The sequence below is a fragment of the Nomascus leucogenys genome, chromosome 22a (genome assembly GCF_006542625.1).
Source record: "Nomascus leucogenys isolate Asia chromosome 22a, Asia_NLE_v1, whole genome shotgun sequence".
NCBI lineage: Eukaryota > Metazoa > Chordata > Mammalia > Primates > Hylobatidae > Nomascus > Nomascus leucogenys.
Window position 1 is genome coordinate 4,016,086 of NC_044402.1, and position 23,903 is coordinate 4,039,988.

Consider the following 23,903-nt stretch of genomic DNA (forward strand, 5'->3'; position numbering starts at 1 on the left):
AAGGCTGCAGTGAGCCGTGATTGCGCCACTATACTCTGGCCTGGGCAACAGAGCAAGACCCTGTCTCAAAAAAAAAAAAAAAAAAAAAAGCAAAAGAAAAGAAAGGCTTTTGCAGATACACAAAAACTAAAAGAATTCATCATCAGTAGACCTGTGCTATAAGAAATATTAAGACAGTCCTTCAAGCAGAAGGTAATTGATATCAGATGGATATCTGAATCTACACAATGGAATGATGAACACTGAAAATTGTAACTAACTGGGTAAATATAAAACATTTTTAAAAATCACTTAAATTTCTTTAAAACAAAAATAATAAGATATTGTGGGGTTTATAACACACTAACTAAAATGTATGATAATAGCGGAAAGGCTGGGAGAGGAGAAATAGAAGTATACTGTTGTAAATGTCTTATATTCTATACGAAATAGTATGTTATCGCTTGAAGGTAGATTGTGATAAGTTAAAGGTGTATTCTAGAAAAGACTAACAATTAAAATCAAACAATATGGAGCTATCATAAAGAAGCCAACAAATGAGATAGAATGGAATCATAAAAAGTACTCAATTGATCCAAAAGAATGCAGACAAAGAGGAAAGAGAAATGATAAACAGGTGGGACAAATAGAAAAAAAATAGGAAGGTGGTACATTTAAACCCAAGTACATTCATAATCACATGAAAAATAAATGGTTTGAACACCTGGAAAGACAGGGATTGTCTGACTGAATAAAAAAGCAAGACTCAGCCGGGCACAGTGGCTCATGCCTGTAATCCCAGCACTTTGGGAGGCCGAGGTGGGCAGATCACGAGATCAGGAGATCGAGACCATCCTGGCTAACATGATGAAACCCTGTCTCTGCTAAAAATACAAAATTAGCTGGGTGCGGTGGTGGGCACCTGTAGTCCCAGCTACTCGGGGGAGGCTGAGGCAGGAGAATGGCGTGAACCTGGGAGGCGGAGCTTGCAGTGAGCGGAGATTGTGCCACTGCACTCCAGCCTGGGTGACAGAGCGAGAAACTGTCTCAAAAAAACAAAAACAAAAACCAAACCAAAACAAAAAAAAAAAACCGAGACTCAACAATATGCTATCTACCGTAAGCCCACTTTACGTATAAAGATACGAACTGATCAAAACAGAAGAAAAAGACATAGCATGCCAACATTAGTCAAAAGTGCGCTGGAATGGCTATATTAAGGTCAGATGGAGTAGATTTCAGAGCAAATAATAGTATTACCAGAATACAGTCATATCTATCACGGTAAAAGAGTTAATTCACCAAGAGGATATACACTGAATCTTTACATGAATATATATAACATGAAGCAAAACCTGATAGAATTACAAGAAAAAAGACAATAAACAATTACAAATGGAAAGCAAACAGATCTATTTACAATGACAACTAAAAACCAAAATACTAATTTATGAGTCTAAGAAGATATTTATAGCATCTGTTTGCTGACAACTACAAAACAAGAAGACCAAAATGGGGAGACATGCTGTGTACATGGGCTGCAAAGCTCGCACTGTTAAGAGGTCAATGGTCTCCACGTCTACATGTTCACTGCGTGCAGTAAACCCCTGCAGAATATTTTGTAGATAACAAGCTGATTTTAAAATTTATATGGAAAGGTAAAATAACTAGAATAGTCAAAACAATTTTCAAAAAGAAGAAAGAGGTTATAGCAGAGTCACACAACCTGATCTCAGAATTTACTATCAAGTACTGTACTGAAGACAGTGTGAGACTGGCAAATAGAGATACACAAACACGCAACAGGACAGAGTCCAGAAGAAGACTCACAACATGCTCAACTGATTTTTGACAAAGGCACAAAAGCAGTTCAATGGATATTCATCAGTCTTTTCAACAAGCAGAACAATTGGAAATCCATACGCCAAAGAACGAACCGCAGACAAAACGGATCACAGACCTAAATGTAAAATGTGAAACGATGAAGAAAATACAGGAGAAAAATCTTTGTGAGCTTAGGTTTGGCAGACTTCTTAGATATGCTACCAAAAGCACTATTGATAAAGGACGAATCCTAAGTTGGACTTTATCTAAATTAAACATTTTTGCTCTGTACAAGACATTTAAGAAAAAAAAAAAAGACAAGCTACAGACTGAGAGAAAATATTTGCAAATCATATATCTCGCAAAAAATCTGTATCCAGATAGGTAAAGAAGTCTCAAAACTCAAAAAAAAAAAAAAAAAAAAAAAAAGCCCAATTGAAAAACAGGGAAACTATTTGAACAGACACTTCACCAATGAAGATATACAAACGACAAAAAGCGCAGGGAAAAAATGCTTGGGCCAGGTGTGGTGGCTCACGCCTGGAATCCCAGCACTTTCATAGGCTGAGGCAGGGGGATCACTTGAGCTCAGGAGTTCGAGACCAGCTTGGGCAACACAGCGAGACCTTGTCTCTACTAAAAATACAAAAACAAGGTGGGTGTGGTGGTGGCGCTTGCAGTCCCAGCTACTCAGGAGGCTGAGGTGAGAGGATCACCTGAGCCTGGGAGGTGGAGGCTGCAGTGAGCCATGATCCAGCCACTGCACTCCCGCCTGGCTGGCAGAGCGAGACCCTGTCTGCAAAAAACAAACAAACAAACAAGCCTAGCATCATTAGTCATTAGGGAAATGCAAATTAAAATCAAAATGAGATAAAAGGACTGATGACACCAAATATTGACAAAGATACGGGAAGCATGAGAACTCATGCACTGTTGGGGGAAATCACACAGGGCAGCCACTTTGGAAAACGGTTTGGCAGTTCCTTAGAAAGCTCAACACACACTTACCATTCACCTAGTGATCGCATCCCTATGTGTTTACCCAAGTTAAATAAAAGCTTATGTCTAAAATCTGTATGTAAGTATTTATAACGGTTTTATTGCTCCAAACTGGAAACACCCTAAATATCCCTCCACTAGGAAATGGATAAACAAATGGTGTTACTTCTATATAATGAGCCAACACTGAGAAGGAAAAGGAACAAACTGTGTGACAACATGGATGAATGTCCAACGCATGAAGCTAAGCGAAAGAAGCTTGACCCAAAGGCTACACACTGAATCCATTTCTATGGAGTTTCCATTCTGGAAAAGACAAAATGATGTGATAGAGAACAGACTACTGAGGGGCAGAGAGAAAGGAAGCAGAAGGCTCTGACTACAAAGTGGGCATAAAGCCATGTTTCTGGAGGTTGAAGAAACTGTTCTTCTACTCGGGAGGCTGAGGCAGAAGAATCACTTGAGCCCGGGAGGCCGAGGAGGTTGCAGTGAGCCGATATCGCGCCACTGCACTCCAGCCTGGGCAACAGAGACTCTGTCTCAAAAACAAACAAACAAACAAACCAAAAGAAACTGTTCTATATCTTGACTGTGGCGGGGAAGACGTGACTATACACATTTATCAAAGTTCCGAGAACTGGCCACAAAAAAGAGTGAATTTCACTATATGTAAATTAAAAATTAATTTAAAAAAAGTTATGGAAAGATATTCACTAGGTCATAAGTTCCCAAAACTTCTTGGTTCACAATGCCTTTGGTGTCTTAGTAATTTCTTCACTGCACCCCTAGACCAAAAGAAATACCTAACAACTTTGGACATCTGAAAACACCCAGCTTTACTGAGATATAATTTATATACAGTTAACTGTACACATTTAAAGTGTACAACTTGATATTTAACATATGCATATACCTGTGAAACAAACATATAATCAGATAATGAACATACTCATCATCCCAAAAGTTTCTCAGTAGCCTTCTGAAAATACAATAAACATGAATTGGCTGATTGGAGGTAGAGATGGGTAGAACCGGGGAGGGGTGAAGTAGGAGAAATTTTAAACTTTTAAAAATGTTTTCGTATTTGTTTCATTTGTTATCACATAAGCATGTAATTCTTTTATAATTTAAAAAATCAAAGGAAAATCTCAAAATTGTAAGAACAAACAAACCTCTAAAAAACAGCTTACTGATTTTTAAAGTAGAAAAATCATTCTCTGGATTTCAAAAAGTACTTGGGAATGCATGATTTAAATCCTCACTTGAAATAAATTTGTTGACTGCAACTCCATTGGTCAATGTACTACTCCTTTTAACTCAACACATTCTTTCCTCTCCCAAACTATCATCACCCTTACAGCAAGTAAAACTTTCCAGAACACACTGTAAATATCAGCTATAAAAATAGAAGAAGGAACGTGTCCCACATCAGTCCCTAAGTGAAGCACAGCACACCCATCTGGGAGTGCAGGGTGTGAGACCTCCCCCAGGACCCGGCCAACAGATCCTAAGAACACTCTCATGCTCATAAAACGTGTAAGTCAACATCAAATCACTTACAGACAGTGCGGATTAAAATAACGTGATGAACTAGTTTTCCCTGGAAACCAACAAGAGTCCTGATAAAAACAGTACTACTATTACATACAGATAGCTTGTTTTTATTTTATGTTTTTAATTAATTAATTTTTTTGATGGAATCTTGCTCTGTCGCCCAAGCTGGAGTGCAGTGGCGCAATCTTGGCTCACTGCAACCTCCAACTCCCGGGTTCCAGCAATCCTCCTGCCTCAGCCTCCCGAGTAGCTGGGACTACAGGTGCCCGCCACCATGCCTGGCCAATTTTTATATTTTTAGTAGAGATGAGGTTACACCATATTGGTTAGGCTGGTCTCGAACTCCTGACCTCAGGTGATCCACCTGCCTTGGCTTCCCAAAGTGCTGGGATTACAGGCTTGAGCTACTGCGCCCGGCCGCTTGTTTTTATTTTTAAGAAAGAATAATATCTTTACTGGTTTTTGATGATGACAAATGTGGTACATAATTATTAATTTTTTTTTTTTCAGGCAGAGTCTTGCTCTGTTGCCCAGGTAGGAGTGCGGTGGCACAATCATACCTCATTGCGGCCTTAAGCTCCTGAGCTCAAACAAGCCTCCCGCCTCAGCCCCGAGTAGCTAGGCATATAGGTGCAGGCGTGCGCCACCACACCCAGCTATTAAAAAACTTTCTCTTTCTTCTTGCTTTCTTTTTTTTTTGACAGAGTCTCGCTCTGTTGCCCAGGCTGGAGTGCAGTTGCATGATCTCAGCTTACTGCGACCTCTGCCTCCTGGGTTCAAGCGATTCTCCTGCCTCAGCCTCCCGAGTAGTTGAGATTATAGGCATGTGCCACCACGCCCGGCTAATTTTTGTAATTTTAGTAGAGACAAGGTTTCACCATGTTGGCTAGGCTGGTCTTGAACTCCTAACCTCAGGTGATCTGTCCGCTTCAGCCTCCCAAAGTGCTGGGATTACAGGTGTGAGCCACCGTGCCTGGCTTAAAAAAATTTTTTTTATAGACACAAGGTCTTGCTACGTTGCCCAGGCTGGTCTCCAACTCCTGATCTCAAGTGATCCTCCTGCCCTGGCCTCCCAAAGTGCTGGGATTATAGGCATGAGCCACTGTGCCTGGCCCATTGTAAATTTTTTTTTAAATTACAAAAGTGTATAGTAAAAGGGAAAAATTCACGATACCACCCAAAGACACCTACTATTAACAGTTTGTACTATATTCCTTCAGCTTTATTATTTATTTATTTATTTTTTTAAGATGGAGTCTTGCTCTGTCGTCAGGCTGGAGTGCAGTAGCATGATCTTGGCTCATTGCAACCTCCGCCTCCAGGGTTTAAGCGATTCTCCTGCCTCGGCCTTCCAAGTAGCTGGGATTACAGGTGCGCGACACCATGCCCAGCTAATTTTTGTATTTTTAGTAGAGATGGGGTTTCACCATGTTGGCCAGGCCTTCAGATTTATTTTATTTTATTTTTGAGACGGAGTCTCACTCTGTCACCCAGGCTGGAGTGCAGTGGCACGATGTCGGCTCACTGCAAGCTCCGCCTCCCAGGTTCACACCATTCTCCTGCCTCAGCCTCCTGAGTAGCTGGGACCACAGGTGCCCGCCACCACGCCCGGCTAATTTTTTGTATTTTTAGTAGAGACGAGGTTTCACCGTGTTAGCCGGGATGGTCTTGATCTCCTGACCTTGTGATCCGCCTGCCTCGGCCTTCCAAAGTGCTGGGATTACAGGCGTGAGCCACTGTGCCCGGCCAGCTTTATTTTAAAATCTATTGACAAAATGGAACCAAATCAATCTGTGGTGTGGATGGTGCCACAGGCCTGGGTCACTGTACTCTGTAGAGTATTTCACAAGTTACTTTCTCTAAGTTTGATTTTATTTTCATGAATTTATTTATATGTTACAAACATGAAATCATACTTCAGACCATGTATTTTTAATCTTCCAATCACCATTTAAACTAATCTAACTCTCTATGAAGTAGTTCCACAGCATGATAACCTTCTAAATAAGAAAATAGAGGCTGGGTGTGCCGGCTCACGCCCGTAATCCCAGCACTCTGGGACGCTGAGGTGGGCAGATCACCTGAGATCAGGAGTTTAAGACCATCCTGGCCAACATGGTGAAATCCTGTCTGTATTAAAAATACAAAAATTAGCTGGGTGTGGTGGCGCATGCCTGTACTCCCAGCTACTTGGGAGGCTGAGGCAGGAGAATTACTTGAACCTGGGAGGTTGCAGTGAGCCGAGATTACGCCACTGCACTCCAGCCTGGCGACACAGACTCTGTCTCAAAAAAAAAGTTAAGTAACCTCAAGGTATCAGAGTCTGGAGCAAGGATTAGAAATAAGTCCCGTACTAATATGAAGAAAGAAGGCTGCATTGAGGCGGCCCCCTGGTAAGTGTTCTGAGAAATCTTGGAGGCTTGTCCCTTTCTGGCCACTTCCGAGGACACTGACAACTTTGTCACGGGGGCTGCCCAGCTTTCCATGTGTTCCCCTTTCATCCTAGCTGCTCTGTGAGGCGGAAGCATTACAGCTATTTGTCTGCAGCACTAACTGAAGCTTGCAGAACCAAGCCGTTCACCTAAAGTAACACAGTTAGTGGATTAAAGTTGGGTACAGATCCGACTGTTTCATCTGCCCAGAGAAGCACACAACTCCCTCCCTTCTGGGGAATTCTTGCTACTCGACTCTATCGCGTGGTTTGCTGGGCACATGACCCAGTCTGAGTCACAACCACAGTACCCCATCTCCCTCGTTACAGCAATGGGATCAAGGGCAGGTAGGAGACAGGAGGCATCAGGCCTCTTCTGGCAAGCCAGCAAGGGCCATGCTTTCCTCTGTCGTCATAGAGGGATGCCCCAAAGAAGGAAGGCTGCATACAGAGAGCGGGGACATGGGACACGGAAGGAAAAGCTGTCCCTGTGAGTCTGTGGACTAAGTGTGAGTGACCCAGTGTCTGCCTGGTAAACTCCCTTGTGAGTGTAAACAACAGTGAATTCGGTGTCTGCCCCTGTTAACCCAAAGAGCTCTAAATAATATTAACAGATAAGACCCATCTCAGGCCTTTCCTACACCAGGGCCCATGCTCTTTCCCCTGAACCAGCATTCCACTTGCTTAAGTCAGAAACCTGTGTGTTGGTTCCTCTCCCCAGGTATCTCAATCAAATCCACCCCGAATCGTGTTTCTACCTTCTTAACATCTCTGCATTTGCCCATTTCTCTCTGCCATCAAAGCCGCTTGGCTCATTCCACCATTTCTCTCCTGAAATGCCACAGTAGATGTTGAGCTAGTCCCTTCATGCGTCATTTTGACACCCATTCCCATCTATTCCTCACACTGCAGCCAGAGCAAACGGGGTGGTCCCAGCTCTCCCACACAACCTCAAGTCCTCAGGTTCCATCAAGCTCCCCATGATCTGGACTCCAGCCCCACCCAATCGGGAGCTCCAGGCTTGGCTCAAACCCAAACACGTCTTACCTTCTCTAGTCTTTGGGCCTTGGAGGAGCTGTTCCTTCTGCTGGGAACACTCCCCTCCCCTTCCCTTCTCTATATCGCTTTCACTGAGCCAGCTAGTCCTGAAGAGTTGGCCGCTGGTGTAGAGGCCACTTCTCTGGAGCGCCCTGGCAAGGGGTTAGGCCTCCTATGCCTGTGCTCTTACCAGACCTTACACTGACAGCCACTGCAGTTCTTGGCCCTCGTATTATAACGTCTGCTGCCTCTTCTTGTCTCCCAGACCAGTAAGGGTGGATGCCATATAGGTAGAGACTATATATTTTATTCCTTGGGGTAGCTCCAAGAGGTAGCACAGTGTCTGCAATATACATTTCTTGCATGATTGAGTGAGTACACCAGGCTGCCTTCTCAGTGATCCAGCACAATAGATTTGGATAATTCTAGAGAGGTCCACTCTAACGCGAAGTACTTCTGAGTCATCTGACTCATTCAACCACCAAGCCAAGCAATTCCTTTTCTGATCTTCAGGTTATTTTCATCTGTGACTATTAAGACTAGTCTTAATGCCCAAGTCTGCAGAAAACCTCATATTGAATGAATATTTATTGAGTCTATAAAAGGCAGTGTGCTGAATTCAGTGGAAGAAATGCAAGAGTATAACAAGTTGTTCTCTGAGGGAATTGACGATCCAAAGATGGGACAATGCAGGATGATTATTCAAAGCAGTTATTAAAGTTTTGGCTTGCCTGAGGATGACCTGGAGAACAGTGAAAACACACAGCACTGCAACACACCCCCAGAGAGTCCACAGGTCTAGGGTGGGATCAAAGAATCTGCATTTCTTTTTCTTTGAGACGGAGCCTCACTCTGTCGCGCCCAGGCTGGAGTGCAGTGGTGCGATCTCGGCTCACGGCAACCTCCCACTCCCGGGTTCAGGTGATTCTTCTGCCTCAGTCTCCCAAGTAGCTGGGATTACAGGCACCTGCCACCACGCCTGGCTAATTTTTTGTTTTTAGTAGAGATGGGGTTTCACCATGTTGGCCAGGCTGGTTTAGAACTCCCAACCTCACGTGATCCACCAGCCTTGGCCTCCCAAAGTGCTGGGATTACAGGCGTGAGCCACTGTGCCTGGCCCAGACTGCATCTCTTAAAAAAAAATTAGCCAGGTGTGGTGGCGCACACTTGCAATGCAGACTCAGCTACTTGTGAGGCTGAGGCAGGGGGAGGGGGAGGATCGCTTGAGTCCAGGAGTTGGAGTCTGCAGTGAGTAATGACCATGCCACTGCACTCTAGTCTGGGCAACAGAGCAAGACCTCATCTAAAAAAAAAAAAAAGGCCGGGCGCGGTGGCTCACACTTGTAATCCCAGCACTTTGAGAGGCCGAGGCGGGCAGATCACGAGGTCAGGAGATCGAGACCACGGTGAAACCCTGTCTCTACTAAAAATACAAAAAAAAATTAGCCGGGCGTGGTGGCGGGCGCCTGTAGTCCCAGCTACTCGGAGAGGCTGAGGCAGGAGAATGGCGTGAACCCGGGAGGCGGAGCTTGCAGTGAGCCGAGATCGCGCCACTGCACTCCAGCCTGGGCGACAGAGTGAGACTCCATCTCAAAAAAAAAAAAAAAAAAAAAAAAAAATTCCATCATGTCTTAGTGTAAATGACATATATTTATGAATGATAACTGTATTTTCCAAAACAAATTAAGTGAGCAAAGTGGCACTGTTTTACATTTCTGTAGATCTCTTTAATGTCTGTTTTAATAGAAAAATGCTAGATTATCATATCTGCTTCTGTGTTCAGAATGCTTAGGTTGAAATACAGGATGAAAGTCTGGTCTCACACAGACAACGTAGTTGACAAGGGAGGAGTATCTATCTAATAGTGTTTTTACGTCATTGTCTACATCAAAACTCAACCAGTAGTAGTTTATCAGGGGTGAGCTCCTGCATGGGTGCTGAAACCTTATCAATGGGGGTCTGTACTGTGACATTCAAATCCAGTGCTGGATCGTGCACTCTGAATGGCTCTCTTGCCACAAATGACTCTGTAACCTTTACCGGTCGTCTGGAAAATACTTGTTCACTGAGGTGGCTCTTCCAAGTAGTGACTCACTTCATCATATCTATTAAAAATCCCGCTCATTCCCATCACCACTGAGCGCAGCAGGAGTGTCTGCAGCACTGGGAGGCTGAAGCTCACCCTGGTGCATAAAAATTTTCCAAAACTGAAAATTTCTGGCTGGGTGCGATAGTTCATGCCTATTAATCCCAGCACTTTGGGAGGCTGAGGCGTGTGGATTGCTTGAGCACAGGAGTTCGAGACCAGCCTGGCCTATAGAGTGGAGATCCCGTGTCTACAAAAAATAAAAAAAATCAGCTGGGTATGGTGGGGCATGCCTGTGGTCCCAGCTACTCAGGAGGCTGAGGTGGGAGGATCACTCAAGCCCAGGAGTTCGAGGCTGCAGTGGGCTATGACTGTGCCACTGTACTCCGCCTGGGCGACAGAGCAAGACCACATCTCTAAAAACAAAATGAAACAAAACTTCCCTAGAAAGCTCAAATTTTATCACTGACAACAAACTCTGTCAGTTATTTTCCTTAAAGTGACTTTCTCATTTTGCTTATTTTTTCAGAAGATACCTGCCAAATATTCAAAGTCTGAATAACCGGTTTGTCTGTCAGTTTTCAGGTAAAAATGGTGTTCCATGAAAACAGCAGCAAGTTCGGCTGACAGCTCCACTGCACAAGCGCTTTCCCTCCTGACCTGCACCAGCAGCAGAAGAGCTTTATGAAAACTTCACATTTCATCGTAGAGTGCTAAGACCATGTGTGCACAAGGGTCATGAAATAATACAGTTAATCTATTCTGCTGCTCCATTTAGACACTAAGTGAAACTGGCCGTTTTTGTTTCTACTGGGGTGTGTGGTTGTCAGCTTGGTGCCATCACTGTGCTTCTTGCTAAGGTGCCCGATGTACCCACTACTGCTTCTGCACCATCGGTACAAATTTCAACACAGTGAGAAAGTCAATTACATTCTTAGCAGTATGATGGAAATAGTTCTAACATCACAGACCCTCTGAAAGGCTCTCAAGGAGACCAGGTATCTGTGATCCCCTGATTTGGATGAGAACCCCGATTTAGAAGATAAGAGACTCTACGTTTCCTAATTTGGGGTCTACTGTAGGCTCTAAGAGGCTTGAACCCTCTGAAATCATGTAAAAACTGCTAGATATGTCAATTTTTCAGATTTTGAAAGGGTGCAACCCCTAATCTTAACTCTTTAGTTACTGTTGAAGCAGCTTTACTTCTACTACATTGAGGTTTTTAAAAGCTACAATTAGTTTTGCTACTGGTATTTTGACTATCAGAAGAAGGTCCATGCCCGAGAAACAGATTAAGTAGATTATTTAATTGAAAAAACAGGTGGCTGATTATATTTAAATACAGCTGAAATTAATGATGGAGCTGGTATAACTTAGGCCTGGGAAACTGCATGCCAAAAGCTGGTTCCCCTGGGAATTGCTCCTCACCACCCGCATCTCTCTGAACCCAATAAGCTTTTTTATCTGGAAAAGGAAAGGGTCAAGCTAGATGATCAGTACGTTTCCATTAATTCTAGGTCTAAAGTCTATGATGTATAAAAATACACAACACACAAGGAGATGCTCAACATAACTGGTTGTTGGGAAATGCACATCAAAACCACAATGAGACACACTTCACATCGACTAGGACGGCTGTAATAAAACAGATCATAACAAGTGTTGAGGATATGGAGAAACTGAAACCCCCATACACTGCTGATACGAACGTAAAACGGTGCAGCCACTGTGAAAACGGTCTGGTAGTTCTTCAAAATGTTAAAGTTACCATATGACCCAGCGACTCTACTCCTAGGTATATGCCCAAGAGATATGAAAACACACGTTCATACAAAAGCTTGTCTATCAATGTCCACAACAGTCATTCATAGCAGCCCCCAAATGGAAATAATACAGTGTCCATCAACAGATACATGGATAAATAAAATGCAGTATATCTGTATAACGGAATATTATGGAGCAATAAAAAGGAATGAGGTAGTGGCATGTGGATGAATCTTGAGAACATTATGCTAAGCGAAGGAAGGCCGACACCAAAGGGTACATATTCTGTAATTCCACTTATATGAAATGTCCACAACAGGCAAATCCATAGAGACGAAAAGTCAATCAGTGGTTGCTCAGGGCTAGGGGCGGGTGAGGGAGGAGGGAACAATGGCAGTGACTATTAATGAGCGTACAGGATTTCTTTTTGAGGGGATGAAACTGTTCTAAAACCAGATGTGATACTGGCTGTACAATCCCATATTCATATTAAAAATCACTGACTCATACACTTTAAATGGGTGAATTCTAAGCTATGTGAATAATACCTCAGTAGATCTGTTTAAAAAAAACCATCTAGCAGTGCAGTCTAATACGCAGGATACTTAAAAGTAGCAGCATCAGGAGTACAACAACTATAAAGCTTTGGATTCTTCAAAAAAAGTGGAAATTAATGTCTCTGAAACTATTATGACCAAAATATACACACCCCCGCCCCCAACAAGAAACAAAGAGAACAGCAGGCATGGCTAAAGGCTGCTTAAGTGTTGAGCACACAGGGGTTCTAAGCTGCAGAGCTTCTCATCAGACGTGAACCACACAGAGGCCCAGGCTTTTGCTGCCTGCCACACCAGGCCTTGGCACTGCTTGGGACAGAGGCCTTGTACCGGTTGCTTAAATTCTTGACAAGAGGGTCACAAACCACGGCCAGGCACCACCCCACCGCCTGTGTTCTTCCTTCTTTCACTATACTTCTCAACAATGCCCTCTAGCTACAGAACGAAACAACAACAAAACCAAAAATCCAATCTGTCCCCGTCCCCTATTCTACCTCCAGATCCAGACAAACAAGGGGTAGGGAAAGGCTATGTTCCCTTCTGAACTTAGAGCAGAAAGGAAAGAAAATAAACTGTCCCCTGCTCTCACAGTGACCACAGACAAACATCTCATGTGTGCCCATCTTCACGGGACAGTCTAATTCATCACCCAGTTTCCACTCCGCCCCTTCTTCCCGCCCACGTGGGCATAAGGCAGAGATCACATTCCCAGTCTTGCAACTCTATCTATTTCATCTGGATACTTTTATTCATGGCATTACCGTAATCTAAAATGGTATATTATTGGTTGGCTTATTTTATGGTTGTCTCCCACATGAAAATGAAAGCTTTAGGAGGGCAGAAGTCTCGTTCGCCATTCTAAATTTCCTCACCCCAAAACGTGCCTGGCCCATGGTGGATGCTCAGCGTCTGCTTCCTGCTTAGGGAGCCCGGTGCAAGGTTTGGGCAGGAAACAAGTTAATACAGCAGGAGGAGAATCAAGTTAGGAAGCAATTATAACAGGGAGAGGAGAGGCAATGATGACTTAATCTATAAAAACAGCCTCAAGGGCTTTTAAGTATCCTAAGTGGTGCCAGTAACCCACACTGCTACTGTGAAATACAAACGAGAGGTGGTTTCAAGCAGTCGGGAGCACGCTCGGTTCAAGGGCGGGCATTTGGCCTGAACCAGGCCAACGGGAGCCTTGTCATTCTTTTTAGACTCTTCCCTCTTAGGTTAAAGACTGGGAATCAGAGACTTTCTTAAACATAGGAAAATCTTCCACATGTGTAAACTTAATATAGAATTTATATACTTATAAATCTAACACATAGTAAAATAAAATGAATACATAATAAGGAAGCATTAAGCAATAGGGGGAAATGAAATATTCAATACATGATGTAGGGAGAAATAATTTTTCAATAATTTTAGAAGAAAATAAATTTAAAAGTAAATGAAGTTCTATCCCTAACCCACATCATTAAAAAAAAAAAAAAAAAAAACTGGAATGCTCCTAACACAAAGAAATGATAAATGCTTGAGGTGATGGAAACCCCAATTACCTGATTTGATCATTACAGATTCTATGCTTCTACCTAAATATCACATATACTCCATAAATATGTACAACTATTACATATCCATACTTAATGCTTCTATCTAAATATCACATATACTCCATAAATATGTACAACTATTACATATCCATACCTAAAGGAAAAAAAGATTATAAAATGTAATGTGCAAAACAAAATTATGAAAGTAAAAGGAGAAAATATTAGAGATTTTTATGATTCTGGGGCTAGAGTTGGCCTCCAAAGTAATTGAGAGTTAAAATTAATGAAAGAAAAAAGCTATTCCCCAAGTGTCATTACTCTGAACAGGTAAGGTTTTAGGGTATATATTCTCTGCTCAGTTTATGCCTATTACTATTCTTCAGGCACAAGTCTGGGACAGGAACCCGCATGGCCTTTGCAGTCCTTAGGCCGACTACACGGTAGTCATGCCAGTGAATTCTGAACTTTAAGAGTTAAAAACAACAAGTTAAAACAATCAAGTCGATCTCAACCTCTGACACAGTAGACTGAACTACAACAAAGAACATTACTTTCATCTTTTTCCAAAGCAAACATACTAAAGAAGGAAATAAAAGTATTTTAGGTCAATAAGTCCAGTCAATTCTGAAATATATAGCTTTGGAAAAAAAATCAGTAACTTAACAAAGAGTTCAATGAAAATTGGACTTAACATTTTACACTAAACCACACTGACTCCCCAATAAGTGTGTGTGTGTGTGGGGGGTACTAGTTTCAAAGGCAGATAAAATATAACAATTCAAGAAAAATCAACAGAAAACTGGATTTCAGTGTCAATGAATTTGGTAATGGCACTGAATGAAGTGTTTCCAGGTGGTACTGATGAGGAATGGGCTGTAAAGTACGACAATTCAGAGGACTGAGATCTGGGGGCTGAATAAAACCAACAGTGACCTAACTGCAGGATGATAAGACTATCTCAGCTAGTCAGGACATACTGTCATTGATAGAGGAATGACAGAGGAAGCACTGACAGGTGGCGGCCTTCTCAGCCAATCAGCGTGGGCTGTCCTGATCCCAGCACTGACAGGTGGCGGCCTTCTCAGCCAATCAGCATGGGCTGTCCTGATCCCAGCACTGACAGGCGGCGGCCTTCTCAGCCTATCAGCATGAACTATTCTGACACCAGCTTGGTTCTGTCAATATTTCAACTCCATCCCACCATTAGAATTTTCCTGCACATGGATGGACAAAATGTTTACTTCTGAACTATAAAAAGGCACTAGTATATTAATGTTAAATATGTTTTAAAAAAATTTAAAGATGATAAAATAATAGAAATACAAATTCTAACATTTCTACCCCATAGGGCAGTTGTGAGGATTAAATGAGTTAATAAATGCAAAGCACTTAGACTGGTCCCTAGAAGGCAACTGGCTTCCCTTACTATTATTATCATTATAATCCAGGATACAAAGAAAATTTTCATTCTTCAAGTACAACTACAAATTCTGGAACAGGAGGATTCTTCTCCTGGGTAGCACTGTGTTAGGCTCAGAGGTCTTGGCCTATCCTGTTTATAAATCAGAACTGGGACACACTGGTTAAACTGTAATCACTTACCATATGGACTACTTCTGGGTAAATTGGCTCTGTGATCACATTCCGATTATGGGTGATATATTCTACCATTTCACTTAAAGCAGCTCGTTTTACTTCCTTCCACTTTAGGTCACTTAGTGGATCAGAAACAAAGTCAAAGAGGACGCAACACTGACGTAACTTCTGGATAAAAAGCTTCTCTTGATCAGCAGGAGGAACATCTGAAAAGCAGAAAGCAAAGTATATTGATCACAAAAGTGCTTAACCCAAAGTTATTGTGAAACACATTTAAGCTTTCTTCTATTTTTATTTCGAATACAGATTCAAGAAAAACGGAGATGGGGTGGGGTAAACAAAGGTTAAATATTCCTTAAAGAAAATAAAAAGAAAAAACCCAGCTAGTCGCTGGTCATATTATATGTTTGGTACGATGAAGTTTTTATGCTTTTTAACTCTTTCAAACGATGTTGAGAGCACTGTTCGAAATAAACTCCATCTACATGTGTTCATTCAACAAATACTATCTGAGCAGCAGTGATCACAGGCACTGTGTTGGGCAGTGGAATGAGAGGCAATCAGTAAGGTCCATGTCTGGGGAAAGGGCATGGACACATTCACACCAGGTGATATCTGCAGAATTTAGGTTCAGGCAGGGTAAAAAAGACCAGAGGGGGAAGGGTGCCTCCTTATGTCTGTCTATAGGCCCTCAGCTTACAACATGGGAAGAGCAGGTGGTTGTCCATGCTTGCCAGATGACAAGCAGAGCAACTGGCATCAGTCCAAAGATGTAACAGTCCAAACTGACTGTTAACTTCAAACATTCAAAGAGTTCGCACCTTAGAGCCCCACCAAGCACACTGCATTTCCCTCATCCTGGTCTACAGCCAAGGCTTATCACACATGATGACTGATGTTAATGACGATGGCAATTTAGAAACAGCAATAACGATAACTATTACTTAGTGAGTGCTTACCTGGGCCACATATCATCCTAAAAACTTTACATATATTGACACTTTCTTGCCATTTAATCTTTATAATAGCACAACAGAGATAAAGAAAGAGGTTTAGAAAATCACTGCAGGGCTGGCAAGTGGATGAAACTAAATTCAAACCAAGCTCTGAATGACTGTCCAGTATTCTGGGAAGTCTGGAAAACTTCTATCCACCACTGTGAGTGTGACAGCTTCCCTGGGCTGAAGAGATCAGTGGTGATACTAATAAACGGGACTGACTGACATACACACTGAAATGTGTCAAAGATTTGCAAAATGTTTTAGGAGATTTGCATAACTCGGTGAACAAGTATTTTCCAAAGGATGAATAAATAGTGTTAACACCATTCAAGGGCAAAAGAGCCATTGAAAGTACAAAGTAGACCACTTGATTTAATGGAATAAAATTTACAGACAGCTTTCACTGATATGGTTTCAGATTCCACATTACAGATTCCTTTAAGAAACTACCCATGCTAAGTTTTGGTGTAATATCAAAGCAAATGTCCACAACTATCTGAAAAGGCTACTAAAATACTCCTCCCTTCCCAACCACGTTTTCCCAAACTTCCACCAAAGCAACATATGGCAACAGACCGAATGCAGAAGCGGACAGGGGAATCCTTGTCTTAATGTCTCGTAGTAAGCCAGACATTGCAGAGATTTGCAAAAATATAAAACTACGCCACTCTTACCACTAAATTAGTTTTTGTTTTGGAAAACATGGGTATTTTCTTTCTTTCTTTTTGAGACAGAGTCTCACTCTGTTGCCCAGGCTGGAATGCACTGGTGTGATCTTGGCTCACTGCAACCTCTGCCTCCCGGGTTCAAATGATTCTTGTGCCTCAGCCTCCCCAGTAATTGGGACTACAGACGTGCGCCACCACACCCAGCTAATTTTCATATTTTGAGTAGAGACGGGGTTTCACCATGTTGGCCAGGCTGGTCTCGAACTCCTGGCCTCAAGTGATCCACTTGCCTTGGCCTCCCAAAGTGCTGGGATTACAGGTGTGAGCCACTGCGCCTGGCCAACGTGGCTAGATCATTAAAAATGTGTTATTTCTGTTAACATGTAATAGGTTTATTATATTTTAATAAATTAATAAATACATGTTTAAAAATTTCTCCAGTTTAATTTCAAATATGTCAGTAGCAATAGCTAAATTCACATTAAGAGTGCTCTGTGCTCTTTCGGGTCCTGCAGAGTTTTTTAGGAGCACTGAGGCCCTGAGACCCACTGCCCCCTGCCAGCCTCGCTCCAGGGAGTATCCTGGGGGCGGCGGAGTTTTCCTGCTTTCCTGCAGCTCCTGCACTTCCTCTGGCGCCGAGCATTTCCACAATCCGCTTGCCCTTCCCTGCCCCTACTGTCCACTTCCTGTTGAGGTTTCTTCTACAAGGCCTTTCCTTACTGCCCAGGTAAGATGTATGACTCTGAGCAAGTCATCTGGCACTTGTTAGTGCTTTAAACAGTTAGCTATCTGCTTAGTACCTCTTACTTCCAACTAGATGCTTTTTGAGGGTAGGTGCCATGTGACTATGTCTTCTAGTTCTCTATATGCCCAAATGCCCAACATTGAGCCTTGCAAATAACAGGCACACAGACTCTGCTGTCTGAGCAGATCCGTTCTGTAGGAAGCTACGGTTTCCCTGTCTCCTACACTGCATTCAGAGATCAGAAGCACACACGCAAGGCCATGGGAGTGGGGTGTACTGCCTGTAGGATCCTAAAACACCATGAGAACAAAAATTTTATTCCTAAATACTCTGAGAACTCAGTGTCTGTGCAACTATTTGAAATGAGTAACTGTCATTACAGTGTTCAGGACTCTTCACATTCAGATATCCAGTCTTTTTCGATGAAAAATGTTCATTTTTGGAATTACCTCTTTGCTTGCCTTCAATTCTCATCAATTCTACACCTTTGTTTGTACCCTAATTTGCCAGGATTGCCTTAAATGAGCTCATGTGTGTTGTCGCAGCCTGTGTATTCGGAGCTGTTTGGCATTCTCACATTCTTGGCACTACAGAGAACTGAGAGTCCACCGTTCTCCCTAAGAGCCACGCTATGCACAGCTTGGCTCCTGAGGAGTGGCCAGTTAAGTTCTTTAAGAACATGTCCTCGCCAAATCCTCCTAACAGCAGTTCAAGCCAGTGCCGTTACTCCCATCTGGAGGCGAGGACACAGGTACGAGAGCCAACCCAGCTTGCCTAAGTCCACGGTGCTATGAAGTGGCAGATACAGACACGAGGGCCAAATGTACCCTTTTCAGGGAATTGAAACTCAAAAGGATGTTGGGATCATTCAGAGTGGAGTTAAATAACTCTTATATGCCTCCAAATGCCCTAAAAGCATCATTCGCTTTATAAACACTGCACAGTAACTGATACTCAGAATGAAGACTAAGTTGTCATCCAAACACAAAAGCAAATTTATTACAATTAAGAAGGAAGAGCTGAGTAACACTGTTTTTAATAAAATTTCTATCCAAACTGTTCTAAAAGGCAAGTGAATTTCAATTCTCCTAGGCTTCCAGACAGGGTGTTTCTGTACTATTTTTGCTTATAGACCATAAGCAGATACTCTTGTGATTATACTCTCATGAGCTCTTTTTTTCATTTAAAAAATCTCATTTGACTATTTTCTTTTTAAAGAATTTTGCTGTTTTTAAAAAAACCTGTAACAATGAATTGGGTACAAAAGTAAAAAACTGCATCCTTGGGCCCTATCAAATATTTCCATATTTTTTTTGAATGCAAGTTAATTTAACAACTTCTTCATCAACATATTTTAAAAATCTTATTTTCTGCTGTGTTAACAGGACTGTACCACTGGGAAACAAAAATGGGTGGAGGTGGTGGAAGAATATGCTTTATACCTTTATGCATTCTGATTTTTAACAGTAAAGTGTTATTACAAATGCCTTATACTTGTATAGATCATTTTAGCTTTTCCCATTATTTTAATTAATATGTTATTGTGAATTTGACACAAGTTCCAAATATTTCAAGATAAATCCTCAATCATACCCAAGAACAATATACATTGACATACTCATGCAAAACCTGTAGGGGGAGAGGAGAAAAGACCCAGGGCATCCAAAACGACAGAAAGAAGGTGGAGATAAGAATGTGCTATTCTGGCCGGGTGCAGTGGCTCATGCCTGTAATCCCAGCACTTTGGGAGGCCGAGGTGGGTAGATCATCTGAGATCAGGAGTTCGAGACTAGCCTAGCCAACATGGTGAAACCCCATCTCTACTAAAAATAAAAAATAATTAGCTGGGTGTGGTGGCAGGTGCCTGTAATCCCAGCTACTTGGGAGGCTGAGGCAGGAGAATAGCTTGAACCGGGGAGGCAGAGGTTGCAGTGAGCTGAGATCATACCACTGTATTCCCACCTGCGTGACAGAGCAAGACTCTGTCTCAAAAAAAAAAAAAAAAAAAGTGCTATTCTTTAAAAAACGTATTTACTAAAGGGAAGCCTGTTATTAATCAGTGATAGAGATGCTTAACAAAGATCTCCTTTAAAGTAGGCTGGGAGCACTCCTGTCTAGCTTTATACATGCTCCTGGTCCCAGCAGTCAGGGAGGTACAGGAATTGAATGCAGTTCACTGGTCACTGATATCTAGAGTGCAGGGTGAGCCTGGGGGTTACTCAAGATTGGGACGCAGGAAGAAAACAGCAGAGTGTCTATTTATACTTTCTTCTTCTACAAAGAACAAGAAATTACGACATACTAATATTCAATATACAAATTTACACGCAGTGGAGGTGTGTGCTGGAGGTTGTTTTTGCTGCCAGGCAAGCGTGGACAGAAGAGTTTGGAGACCACTACTGGGCAGTGAAGACTTTTGTAAATGAGTCCTAAATGGCGAATACCACAGCCAACTTCACTGATGTTGCTAGCAACATGTACCTCAATTACAGAAGGGAGTGAGAGCTGTGACATACATGCTTAGCCACCAAATCACAGAATATGAGGAAGTAAAGCTGAATTACTAAATTGCCACTATGCACCAAGAGGCAACGATGCCTGTTGGATAGGAAACTGATTGAAAAAAGAAGCCAAGCCCACATTTACATGACAAGTCTTGGTGGTCAAAAGAAATGCTCCAAGACACCATAAAGGACCAACTTTCAGCACGGCAGCTGCAGAAAGAGCAGAACCAGGACTTTCTGCTGCACAGATGTTGGGCCTTCCAAATAAGCATTACCCCGATGGAGCAAGGAGACACAGCTGCAAAAACTACCAGCCTTGACAGCGACAACTCAAAAGATACCCCAGAAGGTGCTGGCTCACAAGGGTGGGAAGAATTGCCTGGTCACTCACGTAATATTCACTAAGCAGCTGAAGCAGTCAAGTTTCAAACGCAGAGACCACAGCGTGATCAGGTCAAGCACCACCCTCAGCTTCCATGCACGTTTTTATTTTTTTAACTAGAGACAGGGTCTCACTATGTTGCCCAGGCTGGAGTATAGTGGTATAGTCCTGGCTCACTGCAACCTCGACCTTCCAGGCTCAAGCCATCCTCCTGCCCCAGCCCTTTGAGTAGCTGGGACTACAGGCATGCACCACCACACCCAGCTAGTTTTTAAATTGTTTATAGACACACAATCTCACTATGTTGGCCAAGGCTAGTCCTGAACTCCTGGGCTCAAGCGATCCTCCTGCCTCAGCCTCCCAAAAATGTTGGCATGACAGGCATGAGCCACCACACCAGCCCCACACGCATTCTTCCATGCAGGGTGCTCCCAGGGTCCTGGGGAGGTCTATGCAAGTGGCGAGCCCACAGACGAGATCTCACACAAAACAGAAAGAAGTGCTCAAGCTCTCGGAAAGGCAGGAACCAACCTTCAGCGATGCTGCCATCTTGTCTTTCAAGTATATTTATTCTTAGTACAAAACGAGTAGGAACAAAGTTGAACTAACAACTTGGGGCAAATTTAATATGTACTAAATTCCACTCCCCTCTATGTCCCAGATGAGGAAACTTAGCAGAGGATGACTTTCCCCTGCCAAGTAAGCAAAGGCTCAGCAGTACTATTTTGTTTTTAAAGATAATATTTACATGCCATTTTTTGAAATGAACATTTCTCCATGACTTCTAGTGTCTCCTCTGTCCGAGAGCCGTGTCTGTGCAGGCAGGGCTCTCTCTCTTCTTGGCCACTGCTGCAACCTGCACCACCTGGAGTCTGAGTTTCTAGAGCCCTAGAAGACTTGATGTCTGGTTGATTCCTGGCCTGGTCCCTCCTCACATTTTCGCTGCTCATGGCCCTTTATATTTCCCATACAGATCTGGGGAGAACTTCAGAATATGGCAGGATTGAGTCTTCTAATCCATGAACAAGGACTATTTCGCCAATTACTCAAGTTCTCTTTAAATGTCTCCCAATACAGTCTTCTAATTTTCTTCTAAAAATGTGCGAAACATTACATTTTAGATTTTATTCTTAGGTATTTGCTATGTTTTGATGTGATCGTCAGTGGTATCTTTAAAAACATTTAATTTTCTAACTGCTGTTGCAATACAGAAAAAATGGCTTTTGAGTATCACTTTCATATGTAGCTATCTAGGTAAATCCCTCTGGTTTTCCTTTCATCTGCAAGTCCCCACACCGTTCTTCTCTTTCTTATCTACTGTGCTGACCGGGACCTCCAAGCAACACTGAGAGGAGCAGTGAGAATGGCCCCTTGCACCCATCCCCGACTCAGAGCGGAGCTTTTACCATTGATTTGATGCTTGCTCTAGCAGCCCGTGGATAACAGTTACCTGAGTAAGAAACTGACCTATGGATTCAATGCTATCCCAATCCATATCCCAACACACACTTCTGTGGAACTGAATACATGGATTCTAAAACGTATGTGGAAATGCAAGGGGTTAAGACTAACCAAGACACCCCTGAGAAGAACAAAGCTGGAGAACTTGCTGTTCCAGAAATCAAGACTTCCTGTAAAGCTTCATGAATGAAAACAGCCAGGCTCTGTGCTGTCACACAGGCTCATGCATAAATCGACACCTGACTTGTGACAACAGTGGATTGCAGAGGAGTGAGGAAAAGTCGTCCTTTTAACACGTTGTGTTGGGACAACTAGGTACACAGGGACAAAAAAGAAAGGAAAAAGAACAAAGAAAGAAAGGAAGGAACTGCATCAAATTATATACATATATATTAAAAAAACAAACTCCTGGTGGGTTATAGACTTAAATTTGAAAGGCAAAACTCTAATGCTTTTAAAAAATAATATAGAAGAATGTCTTACATAGGGAAAGAAGTAGAGAAGGACTTCCTTAGACACAAAGCCAGTAATCGTTAAAAGACTGGTTGATCTATATTGAAATTAAACATTTTTCTTCATCAAGACACCCACAAGGATGAAAAGGCAAGTCACAGGATAGAACTATTTGAATACATATAACTAACAGACTCATATCCAGAATATATAAACATGTCCAATAACTCAGTAAGAAAACTTCAGAGTACAAATAGAAAAACAGGTAAAAGTCTTAACCAGGTTCTTCACAAAATATATCCAAATGGCTAACCACGTATGAAGGGATCATCACTCTCATTAATAACCACCAGAGAAATGCAAATTAAAACCACTACGGCCATTCATCAAGTTGTGAATAAACTCATTTCCTGTTACTTAAGAAGAATATATAACTGGTCCTGGGTATATAACAATTACTTATAAAAATGAAACAAAGTATATCATATCCAGAAATAAATAAAATTATGTATAATTGACATAAAACTGTGGAAATGCATTCCCACTGGGAAACGTTTCTCACTATGTATTAGAAATTGAAAATACTTAGCATACAGTCAGTGTGGTAGTGTAAAAGTAGCAGTCATTTAAATATAATGAATGTAAAGCAAAAAAAAAAAAAAACAAAAAACCACTACGGCCAACACCAAATAATGCCTCAAGGAGCTGCTTTGTGGCTGGAGCCCGAACACCACCCATGGGTGGGACAGTGCGTTATCAATGGTGTTGAGGATACACGTGGCTGACAGCTAGGACAGCACTCCTGGCATACCACCTCACGACACTCACATACACGTGCATCACAACCGAGGTAAAGGAATGTCCACAGCACACCGTCCTAACAGCTCAGACTAGAAACAACCAAATGCCCATTAGTGGTGGATTAGGTAAATGCAAATGCAGTGTATATAACATTCCAAAGCAATAGAGATGAATGAAATACAGCTATACACAATATGGATACGCCTTACAAAATACTGTTGCATCAAAGGGGCAGATAAGGAGGATGTATTCAGTGTAATTTCATTTACAGGAAGCAACAGGAATCCCTAAAACTATAAAAGACTTAACAGGGGGCTTTTAGGGTGCCGAGCCTGAATGGTGGTTATGTGGGTATTTGCTTTATAATTATTCACTACACATTTGTTTCATATGCTTCTGTATGTGGGTTACATTTCAAATAACAAAGGCTAAAGATACATGCATATGGCTAAAAAATGAAAATGGAAAGAACCTAGTGAGACGTGAGTCTCCTTCCACGCACCCACCCTCTGGACTCCCTCT

The 23,903-nt window shown here is 42.3% G+C and overlaps 1 protein-coding gene across 7 annotated transcripts in view; it reads right to left on the reverse strand.

The window, feature by feature from the left end:
* Window positions 1-23,903, reverse strand: part of PPP2R5C (protein phosphatase 2 regulatory subunit B'gamma) — a 174,199-nt gene that overhangs the window by 55,580 nt on the left and 94,716 nt on the right. For all 7 annotated transcript variants that reach the window (XM_030804161.1, XM_012498148.2, XM_030804159.1 and 4 more), the window contains one exon: window positions 15,373-15,572. In XM_030804161.1, the coding sequence (XP_030660021.1) occupies window positions 15,373-15,441 (69 nt within the window). In that variant the 5' untranslated portion in view covers window positions 15,442-15,572. The remainder of the gene's footprint in view (window positions 1-15,372; window positions 15,573-23,903) is intronic.